At 40.2% G+C, this 18443-nt stretch overlaps 1 protein-coding gene across 4 annotated transcripts; it reads right to left on the reverse strand.

Moving 5' to 3' along the window:
* Positions 1 to 325: 325 nt before the first annotated feature.
* Positions 326 to 17202, reverse strand: LOC131225309 (mediator of RNA polymerase II transcription subunit 28). Of its 4 annotated transcripts, XM_058220824.1 has the most exons (5): positions 17042 to 17202; positions 10765 to 10862; positions 6675 to 6872; positions 775 to 887; positions 326 to 607 (listed from the first exon to the last, which is right to left on the reverse strand). In XM_058220824.1, the coding sequence occupies exons 3-5, from the start codon at positions 6853 to 6855 to the stop codon at positions 473 to 475; spliced, it is 429 nt and encodes a 142-aa protein (XP_058076807.1). In that variant the 5' UTR covers positions 6856 to 6872; positions 10765 to 10862; positions 17042 to 17202; the 3' UTR covers positions 326 to 472. The 4 variants fall into 4 exon arrangements, with proteins under 4 accessions (XP_058076807.1, XP_058076805.1, XP_058076808.1 ...); XM_058220822.1 differs by lacking the exon at positions 10765 to 10862 and having other exon boundaries at positions 17042 to 17201; XM_058220825.1 differs by lacking the exon at positions 10765 to 10862 and having other exon boundaries at positions 17075 to 17199.
* Between the last annotated feature and the right edge of the window lie 1241 nt (positions 17203 to 18443).

An 18443-nucleotide genomic window follows, 5' to 3' on the forward strand; every position in this document is an offset into this window, starting at 1 on the left:
AGGCCGCCGTACGAGAGGAAAACAGGGAAAAGAGTTTTCTACCGTTGAAATCTTCCTGCGATCTACCTTGACGTTTATATGCCATCCAAACCGTTTATAAGGTCATTCGGAGTGAAAACACTGAAAACTAAACTTTGTGGCCACACGAATATTTCAAACGGTGGCCACTGAATCCATACCACCTGAGTTTTGGATCCACCAGGAAAAATGAACGGTAAGAAACAAAAAACGTAACCTCCGGTCTGTGGGGGCCTCATTAGATCCATGTCATGGCCCACCTGTACCTACTGAAACATGAGGAACTGCATATCCTTGGGAGTTGAAATGACCAAATTACCCTTGAACCAGTTTTTGAGAGTGGTAATATCAAATTCTGATTTCCTTAAGAAAACCATACATTTACTAAAACAAACCATTAATGGCAGTTTACTCTGACCAGAGTGCTCGAAATTGATACATGCAAGAACAGAAATTACACCCTCTCCAACTCTGTGATATGTTTCTCAAGTTGGTCTTTTAATTCTTTTCTCCATCCCTGTATCAGTCTCTCATGCTTCTTAATCATCTCAGCTTTTATCTTCAACTCATCTTCCATTGCCACAATCTCCTGAAAACACAATTCAAAGCCCCATCAACAGAGAACATCTTATTGAAGTATATGACAGAAATACCAAAGAATCCAACTTCAGCAATTAAAGGAAGATTTCCCCTTCATCCTATACATCATTAAAGTAACAAATTAATAATAATAATAAAGATTACAACATCAACCACCTTTCTAAGCGTTTCTTCCTTGGTGGGTTGATCTTCATGTTGTAGACCAATAAAATATAGCTGAAGCTTCTTCGCCGCTTCCATGAAATCTCTTGCATGCCTTTCAACATCAACTGCAATAAACCAAAAAGAAAGAAAAAAGAAAAAAGAAAAACCGATGTTCAAATTTGTATGGTACAAACATCTGATGCATGAGGGAGGTGACTAATCATAATTCCCATCTCACTCGCATACATCTTTTTATTTTTGAACGGTAATATGATCATTTATTTAACAAAGACGAAATCCCTACTATTTACAACATTGCCCAAAGAGGAGGACAACGTATCACAATCTTGAAAACCTTTTATATTTGCAACCCACTCAATTACATCAAATTTAGCCCTCCCAAACACATTCATGGCCCTCCAACTGTTATTCTGAAAACATCGGTTGTTCCGTTCTCCCCACAAAGCCCATATATGGATGATGAAGAACTTTACAGCCCGGCATGGAACATGTCAGTTATCAGGTACATACACTAATAATAGAAGGCCCCAATCTAGAAGGATAATAAGTCACAATGCCGTTGTCTAAACCAGTGAGTACTTTCAAGTGACACAAGCAAGAGTCAAATTTCCAATTCCTGTGCTTATACGGATGCTTATAAGCCTTGCTAAGCACACGCATGTGCTATGAAGTTCATGTACACACCACACATGTGCTAGCATGGCATAATAGGTCTGAGATCCAATCCATCCATCAGAACCAGTATGATCAGCCCTAGCCCAAGAATCAGGTTGACCCACCAGTCAGGTGGGCCACAGTTTGCAAAATAAATATATGGCCCTGAAAAACTTGGTTAAAGTTTTCTGACACATCCACCGGTTTCCATTATAGACGCCCACATGCTTATATTGGATAGGTTAGACTAACCAAATGGATGGATTAGATCTGGCACCTATATGCCATGCTGGCACACGTGTGGCATGTATGCTTAGCAAATCACTTTATAGGTTACTCCTTTTAATTTAACTTGAGATGGTAAGAAAGGATTGGCACCAAGCATGTTTATGAAGGCTTTATTTGCATTAATTCAATTCAATGGTGAGGAAATGACTGAAGTCAGGCTAGACCCACTCTGTTTATGCTCCCCAGTGAGGGTGATGGAAGACAATTAACCACTTGCTCTAAAAGCTCAAACTGTTAGAGTATGGCGAATTAATCCCTTTATCTCATAGCCCAGGCCCCACATCGCATGGGTTAGGACATCGGCCGAACCCCCTTCATGGGCCCCAAATCACATGGGCCGCCCACCCCGAGTGTGTCCCCACATCCCACGGGCTACCCCACTCGAGCCTGGTGTGAAATGCACATTAATCACCCCCGGTGAGGAGTCTCGAACACGAGACCTCCTCCGTGGGCTGCACCCACCCCGAGTGTGCCCCTGCATCCCACAAGCGACCTCACTCGAGCCCGGTGTGAAAATGCCCCTACATTAATCACCCCTAGTGAGGAGTCTCGAACACGAGACCTCCTGCTTTGATACCAATTTGATGCAGGACAATTAACCACTTGCTCTAAAAGCTCGAACTGTTAGAGTATGGTGAATTAATCCCTTTATCTCATAGCCCAGGCCCCACATCGCATGGGTTAGGACCTCGGCCGAACCCCCTTCATGGGCCCCAAATCACATGGGCCGCCCACCCCGAGTGTGTCCCCGCATCCCACGGGCTACCCCACTCGAGCCTGGTGTGAAATGCACATTAATCACCCCCGGTGAGGAGTCTCGAACACGAGACCTCCTTCGTGGGCCGCACCCGCCCCGAGTGTGCCCCTACATCCCACAAGCAACCTCACTCGAGCCCGGTGTGAAAATGCCCCTGCATTAGAGGGCCTTGCTGCTGCCTCACAATTCCTTTTGTTTCAAGTCCAACCCCAACTTGAGATGATAGTAATTGCAATATGTGGGCTAGTCCCTCACTACAAATGAGACATTTTCTATGTATTGAACTGAAGTATTACATATGATTCAATGGTGCATCCAAACACAGCCCAAGCAGGACTCTCCATTTACTAAATCCATTTCCAAATCGAACAAAGGTTATTTTTCAACATTGCTGTAGGATCAACAGAACAATGAAAATGCCTATATCCATGCAAAGACCCTCGAATAGTTCTAGCTCACATAATAATAACGGCCATGGCTTATCTTGGGCCATGTAAACAAATATTTCAATATGCTGAACCATGCAAGCAATTGTTCAAGACAAGCTTTTCAAGGGGCGACAAGATCAATAATATCACCAAGAGGGGTCCTCGATGGCCACACAAAGTAGGGTTGCAACTTGTGACCCCACTCGAGTCCAGGTAGAGTTGGGTCGGGTTGTCAAGGTCCTCAGGTTGGAAAACATCAACCCAATTTAGATTTGAGTTGGGTTCGGTTTGAGCAAATATAGATCAAGTTAGGTCGGGTTACACAATAATCGTGTGTATTTATGGCCCATTTGGATTGCAAATTAAATCAGTAACAAACTATAAAAGTGTAATGATTACAAATTCTTTTACATGTCTCTTGAATACATTACATTTGACTGACAATAGCCATGCTTGGTTTATCATAGTAAAATTGTAATGATGATATGTATACATCACTTTAATGTCAAATCATATAAAAAAAAAATGCACTGATGTGCGTGTTTGGATAGGAGATTTCTACTGCAATATAATATAAAATTGTAATAACTACAAATTCCTTGTCGCCTAAGACATCTGCATTTGACCGCCGAATCACATGTTTAGACAATGGCAGTAAAATTGTAACGACGCTTTTTACAGTGTCAAGTTGATAATTTGCAATCCAAACACCTTAGTGTCAAGTTGTGTCAAGTATAGAAGACTTTGGGTTGGGGTTGGTTTGGGCACCTCAGGTTGCAATTGGGACAGGTCGGGTTGTGGGTTGGGTCCTGTGAGGTTGGGTTGGGCTTGGGTTGACCCTCAATCTGACCCAACCCACCCAGGTTGCACCCCTAGCACAAATACAATGAACATGGACCAGCTTCTCCCTCCCAAAAGACTAACCATTACACTAAACCGATTGTGATTCACGGTCCAAATGTCATTTACCTATCTTTATCTAAGTCTTCATTCTGCTACGGAGGTACAGCAAGTGAAACCATTGGCATTAACTCACAAGAAAAAGATATCCATTCAATGCTTCTGAAGTAGTTTTGAAGTATATGCTTTCTTCCAAACAGTTGAGCAGATGTAATAAAAGCAACAAATGTAAACCTTTCAGTCCTAGAAAGGAATCCTCTGACGCTCTCTCAAGGACAATGCAGTAGCAAAAGGAGGCCCTTGGTTGTTAGATTAGTGTCATCCGTAGATAGAAAGCAATGTTTAGAAAACAGACTGGAGCATCCAGTCCAAACAAGTTATGATTGGAACTCTCTGGTCCAAATGCAATCGAATCATCAATTCCCTGTAAACCATCCCATTTGGATGGTTCAGCCGTTCGATGGGATGAGCAAGATGGTTTTCGTTGAACTACCCACTTCTTTACATACACATTTGAAGAATCTTTAAAAAGAAAATCTTAAAGCTTTCTATCCAGTAACTAATTATTATAGCCGATATAAATATCCCAAAATCCTTCCCTACTCACCAACCCAACCTATGCCCTTTTAAGCTGTTGGTAATCCAAACTCTCCCTCACCCTATAGATAAATATCCCACAATCCTGACCATACTCAGATCACATACTACCCAACCCTATGCCCCCTGACCTTGTTGGTAATCCAAACCCTCCGTCCCTCTCTCGAACCAGTGGACTATGGGCCTCTCAAGCCAAACAAGTGGGTATATGTTTGTTGACCAGATTGCCAGCGGCCCACAGTGTGGTAAACCAAAATTCTTCCAAGATCAGAACATCCTAAGCTCCAACCCTTTGATTAAATGCTTATGTTCCTTCTTTTTTCATTCTTGTCCTATTTTCCTTCCTCTTTTGTATATATATATATATATATATTTTAAAAATAGTTTACACAGTCTGACCAGATCAAACCAGCGATTCAAGCCAATCCAAAATTGGGTACATGTTTGTTGATCCATAACCTTGGTCATAAGGACCTACAGTGTGGTGAACCAAATCTTCAAGATTAGAAGATCCTAACCTCCAATCCTTTTGACTAAATGCTTGTGTTCCTACCTTTATTCTTTCTTTTCCTATTTTCCTTCCTTTTCTGTTTACACAGTCTGACAAGATCAAACCAGTGGTTCAAATGTATCCAACTAAACCTAAGCACTTTGATGACTGTTCGGTTTATTAAAACGAGAACTGATCAACTACAAACGACAATACAGTACAATCCATTTTTTATGCCCACTAAATGTTTGTTTCCATTTTGGCCCTTGAAAATCTTAGATATTTTCAAGAGCAAAATGCTTGCAAAAACAGGTCATACACTATCTTAGCCTATGATTGGTTGTAGGTGATCAATTCTCTCTTAGAGCATTGGTATAGGGGAACCTTCAAAATTTATTTATCTTTGCACCTACTTAGCAAATATGGTGATTCATTGCTTAGTTGGGAAACCAACATCTGCGTGATATCACAAAGCTTAGGAAAATGTGGATTTGATGGTTAGAGGTACAACTGTGATGGGACTTGGGTGACAGTTAAGTTATAAAGGGAAATAAGGTCAGTTCAGGAGCAAATGCAGAATCTCAGGTATGAAGTTATGAGCACTTAACAAGTACTGATAACTTTTTTTGAAGTTGATAATTTTATTGAAAACACAGCAGCAAAAACAGCCAAGAGAAACAAAAACACGGAAAGAAACACAAATGAAAGACAAAAGCAACAAGAAAACAGGGAAAGCAACAAGTATTGGTAACTTTTACTTGCCTGCTTCAAGAGCAATTGGCAACCATGAAGTCTGTTTTGAGTATTACATCTTTTGCAACTATGCTCAATGTCCTTGGAAGTTTCCCATGACGGCCATTTTTAGCTCACTTTGTACAGATGAGGCCTGTTCTATTGCACAGTGTGTAGAGACAGCTAGGGTAGTCTAGAGTCTTGTAAAATTGTATAGAGAATCCTAGAACATTCTAGAATCTCTAGGAGGGTGTGGGAAACAGAGTTGTGTGGAATTATTTAGAAGTTGTCTAGAGAGTTCCTAACCATTGGATGAATGCCACATAGCACAATCCTAGCCATGAGTTCTATTGTGCCTATACAAGGGAGGAGAGCTCCTCATTTGAAACTCACTCATCAGGACTTGTAATCTTCTCTCTAGTGCCATACAAGCTTCCCCATTCACTCTCTTGGTGTTCTCTTGTGCTCTCTTGCATTCCAAGTATTGAGTATAGTACTTGGCGGTGCAAGTAGGATGTACACTGGCTCGAGCAGAGTTGGTAAAGCTTGTATGGCACTAGAGAGAGTAGGTATTCCCTTGTTCCCTTCTATATTAATATTGACTAACCCATTGGGAGGTTTCAGTGAGGGACGGCTTCCTGCTCAGCTGTTACTTTGGCTAGATAGTGAGTCAAGCATGATTCAACTCATGCGTAGATTAGTAGAAATTAAGTTCTGTAACTTGGATGATGGTTGTTCTCCACTTGTAGAGATGACCAAAAAGATAAACCTCAAAGGAGGATTTTCATTGTTTAAACTTTAAATACTAAAAATCAGAAAAAGTAATAGAACTGCACCATAATACAAGTTTATCGCCAGGAAACAGATTTCTCACAGATTACCATAAGTTGATAAGTTAATGCATGTGCTACCAAAAGCAGTAAAAAGATTGCCATACCAACAAGAAATAAAGACCAAAGGCCTAAAAGAATTACACAAGGAATGTTCAGGCATTGTTCGTCACTATAAGCATTAATTAAGAGTTACATAGGGAATGATTGCTTACTTTGATGAGAAGGGTGGGCAGAACGGTCAATTGCCTGGAGCTCTCTTGCAGGCAAGCATGGAAGCAATGCTGCTTCCAATGCCATGACACAAGCTATCATGTCTTCCTTCGACGGTGTTTGCATCTGCTGGTGCTGTTGATCGAGCGGATGCGATTGCTCGAGCTGTTGCCGATCAGCCATTTCACTTTTATTGCTGACTAAATAGACAACATAGAAATTCATCTATCTTAAAATGTGATTGAAAAAGACTTTCACATACAAGAAATGGCATGCATTGTTTCAAATTAATATGCATTTTGATGCAGGCAGCATCTGAACCAAACAGTTCTCTGGTGACCATTGGACAGCCCAAAATCGACACCTTTAAAATACCAAATTTGCAGAGTGTATGGATCATTACATTTGACACAGGCAGGACAGAAGATCCACAGCTATAGGGTCCCCAAGAGTCCAGCCATCAACCCTATCTCACGACCGGCCACAAACTGACTTCCCGCAAATTCTCCTATTTGCTAGGACTTTGCTTACGTGTTAGTTTTTTTCTTGTTGGATGTTTAGATTAGAAGCTTCATTCCTAGTGGATGTTGCATTTATCATGTTTTCTTATTTGTTACAAGGTTTTGAATATTGGTGTCTTGAGGCGTATCAGTCGGCCCAAAAACAATACCATATGTGTTGTAACGAATCATATAAGTCCTGTATTGGACAATACGGGCTTGTGTTGGGTGATTTTATTTTTTTTTTAGCCCAAAAAAATTGAAAAAAAGAAGAAGAAGAAGAAGAAGAATCATTAGGAAAATAGTCAAAAATGTAAAACAAAGTATCTATCACCTTTTATGTTAACATGTATTCAGTAGTGTACCAGGCTATTCTTTGATAATGATGTTGTTAAAAGATGTGGAGTGGTGGGCTGTATAACTGTGCGGTTGGAGAAGACATGATCCAATCCCCTCCCTTTGTTGACTCTTCCATTCACACTATGCCTCAACTAAAAGTTTACTCATGACAAAAACGTATAGATGGTGCAGCCAATCATGATGTACCATCCACCATATCCTCTTCCAAGCCCAGTGATCCAGTGACTTTTCTAAATAGAATATTCCTATTGCCTTAAGAAAAGATAAGTGTGTGTGCATTGATCACAGTGTCTCCAAATATGTGTCCTTCCAATACTTATCTCTCACTTTCCATAAATTTACCTCATCTTATCCTATCAGGCTATCATTCTGTTCCTAAGTCATGTTAGGAAACATACTTACACAAGGGGTGGATGCAGGCAATAGAAGAGGAAGTGGCTACTCTGTATCAGAAAAATACTCAGCGAAATAAGAGGAGGTCATGGACCATGTATATCTGGAGAAACGTTCATGCTTACTTAAAAAAAGTATTCCAAGTTGCAACAAAATATACAAAATCAACATGTTCCCACTACTTCCACTCCTATGGCTACATTTGTGACCTCAGGTATGGCTTGTTTAGGATCCGCGTTCCCTCCTCCATGGGTGATTGATTCTGGAGCATCTAACCTTATAACAAGTGAGTCTAGTACATTCTCCTCTCCATTGATACATTGTTAACGAGTTCATCTATCACTTTGACAAATGGTACAATCCAAAGTATGTTGAATGGATATTGTTCATCCAAGTTCTCCCCTCACATTATCATTTGTAATTTATATCCCTTAACTTTCTTTTAAGTCTTTTGTTTGTTAGCAAACATACCAAAACACTTGACTGCTCTATAATCTTTTATCTTCCGTATTGTGTTTTCCAAATTTTAAAGATGAAAAGAAAATTGAAGGACATGAACATGATAGATTGTATTATCTTGACCATGAAGTTGTTGGCAACAACACAAAAGAACATACCTCCTTGTCAATGGCATTGTTGTCTCAGTCACCCATCCTTGAAGATTCAAAAATGCATTATTCATTCACTATTGTCTATATCAGTTATAGGGTGTGAAATCACGGACATAGTAAACATCATCGTGTTCCTTTTCCACCACGTGTGGAAAAGCATAGTTCGGTTACTTTTTCTTTTGTCCATTCAGATAATTGGGGACCGGTTAAAATTTCCAGTAGATCGGGGTCTAAATATTTTATTATATGTGTCAATGATTTTTCGCAAATGATTTTATCTATTTAATGAAAGACAGGCATGAATTATTCTTTATTTTTAAGACCTTTCACATGGAAGTATAAAATCAATTTAATTCAAAAGTATTTATGTTTCACTCAGATAGTGCTAAGGAATATTGCATCAAACATCATGCGCTCACACGCCACAACAAAACGGTGTTGCAGAACGGTAAAAAATCATCACCTGCTTGAGGTAACTCGTGCTTTATTACTTCATATGGACGTTCCCAAAAGTTTTGATAGTGATGCAATACTCACAATGTGTTTTTTTTTTTTTCCTGTATAACTCGAATGCCCTCAACTATTTAAATGGGTAAATCCCTCATGAAGTTTTACGCCATGTACTATGTTGTTTTCTTTGTCTCCCAAAATTTTTGGATGAGTATGCTTTGTTCATCAATTGGAGTCAAGCTACCATAAATTAGATGCCCTCGACTATTTAAATGGGTAAATGCTTCATGAAGTTTTACTCCCAGATGCTTTGTTGTTTTCTTCATCTCCCAAAGTTTTTAGATGCGTATGCTTAGTTCTTCAATTGGAATCAGGCTACGATAAATTAGATCCTAGAGCCATTAAATATATTTCTTAGGTATCCTGAACACAAAGGCATTATTATTGTTACAACCCTTTTATTCAAAGATAAATATGTGTGCAGATGTTACCTTTTTCAAGTCCACTCCATTCTTCTCAAACGACAGTAAATCACTTGATGTAAAAGCTATGCCAGTACCTATTGCGGTTAAAGAAGACATGATCCAATCTCTTCCCTCAGCTAATTCATCCATTCCCACTATGCCTCAACTAAAAGTCTACTCACGATGAAAACGAATAGATAGTGCGGCCAATCATGTTGTGCCATCCACCATATCATCTCCTGTGCCTAGTGATCTAATGACTTCTAAAGATAGGTATGATATTCCTATTGCCTTAAGAAAAGAGAAGCGTGTGTGTATTAATCACCTTATCTCCAAATGTCTTTTCAATACTTATCTCCCACTTTTTGTAGATTTGGCCTATCCATGTCCTCTTATTTTATTCCTAAGTCATACCATGAAGCATTGTTAAATAAGCAGTGAAGCAAACAATGAAAGAGAAAATCGCAATGACTGCTTCAGCCCATAAATCGCCTTGCTCAGTTCACACGACTTCTCTAACTCCCCTTAAAAAGAAGCGCATGTGGTTGCTCCATATAGACCTCCTCTGCGGCATCTTAAAAGAGCGTCGGAAGATGGAATTTTATACAGACAAAATAATCATCTTCAGATCATAGGGTACTCTAATACAGTCTGGGCCAGTTCTTTAACAGATATGCAATCTACTACTGCGTACTGTACGTTTGCGGGAGGGAATCTAGTCATGTAGAAGAGTAAGAAGCAAAGTGTTGTGAGCCGATCAAGCGTTAAAGAAGAACATAAAGCAATGACTCATAGTACTTGTGAGTTAGTGTGGATCAAGAAGCTGCTGCAAGAAATGGGGTTTGCGGTGAATCTATCCACGCAGCCATTTTTTATAACCAAGCAACATCTCACATTGCAAACAATCCGGTCTATCATTAGAGAAACAAACATATTAAAGTCGACCGTCACTTCATATGTGAGGTCTCCAATGGAGAAATCTTTACACCATACGTCCGCTCTTAGGATCAAACTTGTTGATGTGTTCAGCAAGGCCCTTAGTCATTGTGAATCTACACATATATAAGCTTAGCATTGACAACATTTATGTTATAGCTTAAGGGGGGGTGTTAATGGATATGAAAATGTGAGTTGTACACTATATGACCCACCTAGACTTTGTTTTTAGTTATTTCTTCTTATTATAAGTTTTTTATTTTAGTCTAGAGACTGGAATGTGTATAGTATTTTTTCTTTTGTTATTTAGGGTATTTTTGCCATGTTGACTTTTTAATATTAATATAAAGAGAGGGTGGGCGTCTAACCCTATCTCACCTTTCCTCTCTTCTCCCAACTCTCTTCTCTCTCTTTTCTTCTCTTCTCTTCTTCTCTCTTTAGTCTATAATTTTGTAGATGTTATTTGCTGGCTTGACCTGTTGAAAGTCAACCAAATAGGCTTCAAACACAAACCAAGCATGATTGATAAATCACAACCCATATTATTAACATATTTCAAAAAGAAGATGAAGAAATAGAACAAGAAAAAAAAAAGACTGATAGTTTTTCATTTGTTCCAATTTAACCAAAATGGTTCATTATGCTTTGATTCATTGCACATAACTCAAATCTTGTTTTTAATCCTCAAAATAGGCCTAGATCAAGTGTAAAATGAGTTTTCAAATTTCTTATATGGTTGAAATGAAGAAACAAGTTCAAAAAAATAAAATAAAATTATATAGGGTCATCATGGCCCTATCAACACCAATACGGACCAGTGATGCAGGACATGAAAATTCAATACGATATGCGCGATTTCAGGCTTAAGATCATGTTAGTTCAGAAACAATTACACAAATTCCATATCCCACATAAAAGTCCAAACATTCAATTAAGGGAAATCTATGCGGGTCCAGGCCTACACATGATAGGGCTGGATCAATAAAAATTATGAACCAAACGATACTCAAAGATAAAAAATAATCATCTACACAAGCATAGTAATCAGTCCCTAATCCAAGGGATTCAGAAATTCCAATTTGAGGAACCCTAGGGTAAGAAAAAAGGGCATAAAATTAGAGATTTGAGTAATTTAGGGTTAGGTTTAGGGATTTTGGAAGAAAGCGGAGTCAAAGGAGGTGAGAGACGAACCAGGGAAGTACCGCACGCATGGACAACAACAATGGCCTAGACGCACGTGCGTGTGATCCCAGCCGCATGTGTGTTGGGCCCATTATTCAGAAAAAGGCCACCTTGGCCCTGGTCGGCCAGGGATAGACTCCAAAACCCCCAAATCTCAGCTCGATCCGATGTACGGTTTGTGCATGGTGCTCCGCCGAAGTTTCAGCCCTCCTGTAGGGCCAGATTCTGAAATTCTGATGTGGGGAGAAGAATTGTTGCAATAGATGATTGATTCGAAGTGCAGATGATGGGGTGAGTTGAGAAGAAATGATGGTAGAAGATGGGTAGTAGAGATGGCGATGGATGGGGGCGAATCGGGATACTTGTGGCTTAGCACCACGGTAGTTAACCCTTCGATGCAGGGAGGACTTCGTACCCAATTAGGTTCACAACTCAAAGAGTAGGAAAATGCAGATTTTTTTTTTATTAATCTTCAATCAATGAAAAAAGCTACAAGGGGTGCCTATTTATAAGAAAACCCTATACCCTAAAAACTCGCACCATTTGCCCAACCTATTACTTAGCGATGAAGTAAACTAAAATAAAAACCAAACAGAGAAATCTAAAGCGTTTACGATGTTCTAAATAATAACAATAAGCAAAACCTAAAATATGAAATCAATCCGACAAGTAGGCCACGATCATGAGATCTCATAATGGGCTTTTCTTAACTATCGGGCCCACTTTTTTTGAATCAAAACTTGTCTTCTAGCTAGGAGGCCCTCCCTGGACGTCGTCATCGAGCCCAGATCGATGGTGGGGTCCTCCTTCTGCGTATGTACGTTGGGGCGGCATGAGTGCGCATGTGCGCGTGATGTCCACATTAATTCTCCCCGGCTACGAAGATTTCGCCACTGGCGAAATAAAACTCCTAAACCACTCCAGGATATCAGGATCAAGTCTCTAAAGCTCCTCCTCAGTGAGCCACGTACTGTCTGAAGTTGAGCGTGACTTCCATTTAACCAGGTACTTCTGAAACCCATCGTCCGACGTTGAAACTATCTTATGGTTCAAGATATCTTCTACTTCCTCTCTGAGTGTGTGAAGGCTAAGTATGGGAGGCAGAGGCTGGGAAGAAAAGTCAGGAAGAGTAAGTATGGGAGGTAGAGGCTGGGAAAATGGGTCGGGACGGATAGGTATGAGACGTAGAGGCTGGAAAAATGGGTCGGGAATGGTAGGTATGGGAGGTAAAGGTTGGGAAGAAAGGTCAGGAGGAGTAGGTATGGGAGATAGAGGCTGAAAAAATGGCTCGGGAAAGGGCCATGGTTCAAGGGATAAATATGGGGAATGAGGACATGTAAACGAAGGGCCGGATAAAGTATTAGTGGTCCCCTGAAAAATAATTAGATCCTCCACGTTAAATGTGGAACTAATTCCCATAGAAGGTGGACGATCTACCTCATACGCATTGAGACCGTTTCGTTTTATAATTTTGAAGGGACCAGCGCTACGCGCGTGTAACTTACGAACGGCTCTCGGAGGGTACCGCTCGGGCCAGATGCGGACCATCACAGAGTCCCCAATATTGAATTCTTTGAAACGTTTATGTTGGTTTGCAGAAAATTTGTAATGTTCATTACTATTAGTGATCTTCTGCCTGATTTCTTGATGACATGAATGAATGTGATGCGCAAAAGACTCTGCAGGCTCTGACGGTATGTAGGACAGTGATATAAGGACAAGATCGATAGGTTTCTCAGGTTTATAACCAATAATGACTTCATAAGGACTGAGACCAGTGGACCTATCAACAAAACTATTAAACACAAACTCGACTGTAGGTATTACGGTGTCCCATGTTCTTGTGTGCTCTATATCCCTCCTAGGGGGAGACTCATCCGGTAGATCATCAAGAAAGACATCACGTAACTCATCCATTACTGGAATGACCTCGGTGGGTAAATCTACACTAGCCTCTGGTGCACTCTCTCCAGCCACAAGGCTGCACATGTTGTACCCCTCAAAATAGTGGTCTTGATGTCTCTCATGGGGTGGGTGCACGGGTGCACACCCATAACTGATTCCTTGACCAACTCCATTCATTTGTCTATCCTTTAGGCCACCTGCCTGAGATTGGACATCTACCCCAATGGCGGGGTTTGTTTTGGCGATGGTCTTTAGACGGGTAATGCGTACATCAAGCTGTTCAAAGCATTGGTCCATTTCCAAGCGCTTAATCATAAACTCCAACTTTTGGGACAGCTTGTTTAGTGACTCTTGCAATTGTTCCATGTTTAGTATAGGGTGCCAACCAAAATTCAGCAATATAGTTGTCAAAATATAAGATTTTTTTTATTATTATTATTATAAGAAACAACTTAGTTTTTAAAAATGAAAAAGGAAAGTTTTTTTAAAACAAGTTAGGAAAGTTTCTTAAAAAAAAGCAACCTAGTTTCTAAAAATGAAAAAGGAAAGTTTCAAAACAAAAAAAAAAAAAAAAACAAATTAGGAAAGTTTTTAAAGAAACAAATTAGGAAAGCTTCTTAAAAAAAAAAAAAAAAAAAATTAGAAAAGTTTCTAAAAAAAAACAGAAAAGGAAAGTTTCTAAACCTAGAAATAGAAAACTAAGTTAATTTCTAAAATAATTCAAATAAAGGGATAACAGAAAATTTCAACAGCTTATGTTAGGGTTTATGGACCTCTAAACAGCCATATATGATGAGAATTGATACGTAATGGACATGAACAACCAAACCCTAAATATGTAATGAATTCCCCTACAAGAACCCTAGGCTCTGATACCAAATTTGATACAGGACATGAAAATTAAATATGATATGTGAGATTTCAGGCTTAAGATCACGTTAGTTAAGAAACAATTACTTAAATTCTATATCCCACATGAAAGTCCAAACATTCAATTAAAGGGACTCTATGCGGTTCCAGGCCTACACATGATAGGGCTGGATCAATAAAAATTATGAACCAAATGATACTCAAAGATAAAAAATAATCATCCACACAAGCATAGTAATCAGTCCCTAATCCAAGGGATTCAGAAATTCCAATTCGAGGAACCCTAGGGAAAGAAAAGGGGCATAAAATTGGAGATTTGAGTAATTTAGGGTTAGGTTTAGGGATTTTGGGTGAAAGCGGAGTGAAAGAGAGGAGAGAGACAAACCAGAGAAGTACCGCACGCTTGGACAACAATAATGACCCAGACGCACGTGCATGTGATTCCAGCTGCACGTATGTGGGGCCCACTATCCAGAAAAAGGCCACCTTGGCCCTGGTCGGCTAGGGATAGACTCCAAAAGCCCCAAATCTCAGCTCGATCCGATGTACTGTTTGTGCATGGTGCTCCGCCAAAGTTTCAGCCCTCCTGTAGGGCCAGATTCTGAAATTCTGACGTGGGGAGAAGAATTGCTACAATAGATGATTGATTCAAAATATAGATGATGGAGTGAGATAAGAAGGGATGGTAGAAAATGGGTAGTAGAGATGACGATGGATGGGGACGAATCGGGATAGATGTGGCTTCGCACCACGGTAATTAACCCTTTGATGAAGGGAGGGCTTCGCACCGAATTAGGCTTCACAACTCAGAGAGTAGGAAAACGCAGAATTTTTTTATTAATCTTCAATTAATAAAAAAAGCTACAAGGGGTGCCTATTTATAAGAAAACCATATATTCCAAAAACTCGCACCATGTGCGTAACCTATTACTTAGCGAAGAAGTAAACTAAAATAAAAACCAAACAGAGAAATCTAAAGCATTCACAATGTTCTAAATAATAACAATAAGCAAAACTTAAAATATGAAATCAATCCGACGAGTGGGCCACGATCATGAGATCCTATGATGGGCTTTTCTTAACTATCGGTCCCACTTTTTTTGAACAAAAACTAGTCTTCTAGATAAGAGGCCCTCTCTGGACGTCGTCATTGAGCCAAATCGATGATCGGGTCCTCCTTCTGCGTATGTACGTTGGGGGGGCGGCGTGAGTGCGCGTGTGCGCGTGATGTCCCCATCAACCAGTTCACCCCATCTCACATGTTGGGGTGAGCCAATACGGATGGAGATAAAATTTAAGCCTGGAATTCAAGTGCCCTTTTTTTTCCTGAAAGAAGTTGATCCACCGCTGTATTGCATATTGTATGGGGTCCGGAATTCAATTCTCTACAATTTAATTCATATAAAACGTTTAAATTTACAAAAAATAAGAAATTAAATAGAAAAAAGATACACATCTATGCTCTTATCATTCCATTTTAGAAGGTGTTTTTCTTTTTCCATTTATATTGACTTAATTTCAGAAAGTATTAGATTAGGGGATTTGGTTTGTGGGTCAAGGATCTTCTCCTATTACATAAATGCCATATGAATCTTTGCCACGACAAATGGATAATTGATTTACAAGAATTTCCCTCGAAGAAATCGAATGAAGCCATTTGATAACTGCAGAAGCGTCTCAAATTATGATTTAAAAATTTAAAAAAAAAAAAAAAAAAACCAAAGTCATTATATCTAACTATCCAATTCCATGATTCTTATGTCAAAACTGACCTCTCAACTTGTATCCTGCTAGTAAATGGGCCCACGATAGGTGTGGCTAAGATCTTCCACTCTTGGAGATTTTAGGGCGTGTTTGGTCTGTGGAATTGAATGGGATTGAATTGTATTAGATGGGATTAGCATCATTATTGCACAATGATTGCATGTATGGGAATACCATGGTATTGTAGCCATCCAATCCCATGTTTGGGATAAAATTTTTGCTATGGAAAACACCAAATTAAGCAAAATCATGTTTGGTGGACCATGGAATTATAATCAACGGACCAATTTCACAACGGATGTCATTCACTTGTACACATATATAACCAGAATGTCACGTGTAAATGGTGTATATGGATGGACGGCATGGATAAATGCATGCATCAATGTGGGGCCTACATGTGTAGTGGATTTCAAAATCCACGGAAATCCTGCATGGGACCAAATGCAATTCCATGGGACTAAATGCAATTCCATCCCACCTAATCCCAACCATTCCCATCCTCTCCAAATGCTGGATGGAATTACACGGGACCAAATGCAATTCTATCCCACCCAATCCCATCTAATACCCTGCGATCCATTTGGCTTTGGGAGATGGATGGTCTGGATCAGTGCACAATGGGCCCCACTAAAAAGCGCAAATGGTCTTAGCATTACTCAGAAGAAGGAGAGGGAAAGAGAGGCACGAGTAGGGTTTTGAAACCCAGACCGGACCAGCCGATCAGAGCTTTCTGGACAGGGACCGCCGATAAAACAAGCCGGTCCCTCCATTTTACAGCAACCCGCCCGAGTGGGACGGGTTTTCTGGCCCAAATGACGAACCGTTGGATCCGGCCGGTTTTGAGGCGAGCCGCCCGGGTCACTTTCTCTTCTTCCTCCTCATTTCTTCTCTCCTCTGTCAAGAAGAAAAGAACACGAAAGAAAAGAAAAACAATTGCCCAGATGATCTAGACAGCGTGGCCCACCTAACGGAGAGCTCTGATGTTTCACACGTGTGTCGACACACCTGCTTCTCGTTTCTTTACTGATTTCTTTCTTTCTTCTCCTCCATCCCTCCAACGAGCAAACCGTTAGAAGTAAATCGAGTCGAGTCGAACAGACAGATTCCCAACACAAGGGTATAAAAATGGACGCGGATTACATACCAACCCGCGCCTGTCCCGACCTCGGTACAGGTAGAGGCTCTGAAGGCCACCTTGATGTATTTATCTACACCGTCCATCCAATTTTCCGTACTATTTTATGATGTAAGTCAAAAAATGAAGCAGATCCAAGGCTCAAATGGACCACACGGTGGGGGATTAAATGCTTGCTATTGAAAATTTCTCACGGGCTACGGAAGTTTTAGATCAGGTGGGACCCCTGACTGTGGGGCCCACTGTGATGTATTTGACTACTTCCACGTTGTCTATCCTTATTGAGAGCACATTTTAGGGCATGATTCAAAGAATGAAGAAGTTCCATATCCCAGGTGGACCGTAGTATAGGAAATAGTGGTGATTGACTATTAAAAACTTGTTGTGGGCCACAAAAGCTTTGGATCACGATGATATTTGTGTGGTCTCTTCATCTAGGTGTTCATGACCTTATCAAGAGGTTGGATGGCAAATAAACATTTTGATAGAATCCATACAAATTTTAATGGTGAGGGATTCAATCACGACCATTTCATGTGGTGTGGTCCACCTAAGATTTGACTAACTTCAATTTTTTTTTTTATATCATAAAATGATCTTTTACAATTGTTGGACGGTATGGATTTAAGGCACATACATTACTGTGAGCCCCACAGTCAAGGATCCTATCACCTCGCTGGATCCGGCGTCTCACTAATCGGCTCATGTTCGTGTTTTCCCTTCCTCCAAATCTATGACCTTACAGATAGATGGGATGGCAAATAAACATCAAAGGGGGCATGGGTTGGTTTCAATGACAAGCATTATGACTTGTTTGTGGTGTGGTTCAATTGAGTTTGAATATGCTTCATTTTTTACTTATTCTACGACAAAATAGATAGGCCGTGTGAATAAAATCGATACATCATCCTACCCGCACCCCAAGCTCGGAATGGAAAGGGGCTTTAAGGGTCATGAGTTTTATCGACGGTGTCTATCCATTTCTCGGTACAATTTTAAGGAACAAACCAAAAAAAATAAAAAATGAGCTAGATATAAATCTTAAGTGGACCATACCTCAGACCTGCAAAATCAGAATTTTGAATAGGCCTGTCCCGACAGTCCGGCGCAAGATAGTTCAAATTCTGCCGAGATCAACCCGGGCCCAGCCCATTGACCTCCCTACTTACAAGGCTCCACTCTATCCACCCTAAGGTCA

This window comes from Magnolia sinica, chromosome 14 (assembly GCF_029962835.1).
Source record: "Magnolia sinica isolate HGM2019 chromosome 14, MsV1, whole genome shotgun sequence".
Lineage (NCBI taxonomy): Eukaryota > Viridiplantae > Streptophyta > Magnoliopsida > Magnoliales > Magnoliaceae > Magnolia > Magnolia sinica.

Coding starts and splice junctions, on each gene's coding strand:
- LOC131225309 (XM_058220824.1), bottom strand. CDS start 6,855: ATGGCTGATCGGCAACAGCTCGAGCAATCGCATCCGCTCGATCAACAG. Junction 888..6,674: donor TGCCCACCCTTCTCATCAAA/GTAAGCAATCAT, acceptor GGTTTATTGCAG/TTGATGTTGAAAGGCATGCA. Junction 608..774: donor AGGAAGAAACGCTTAGAAAG/GTGGTTGATGTT, acceptor TTGTGTTTTCAG/GAGATTGTGGCAATGGAAGA.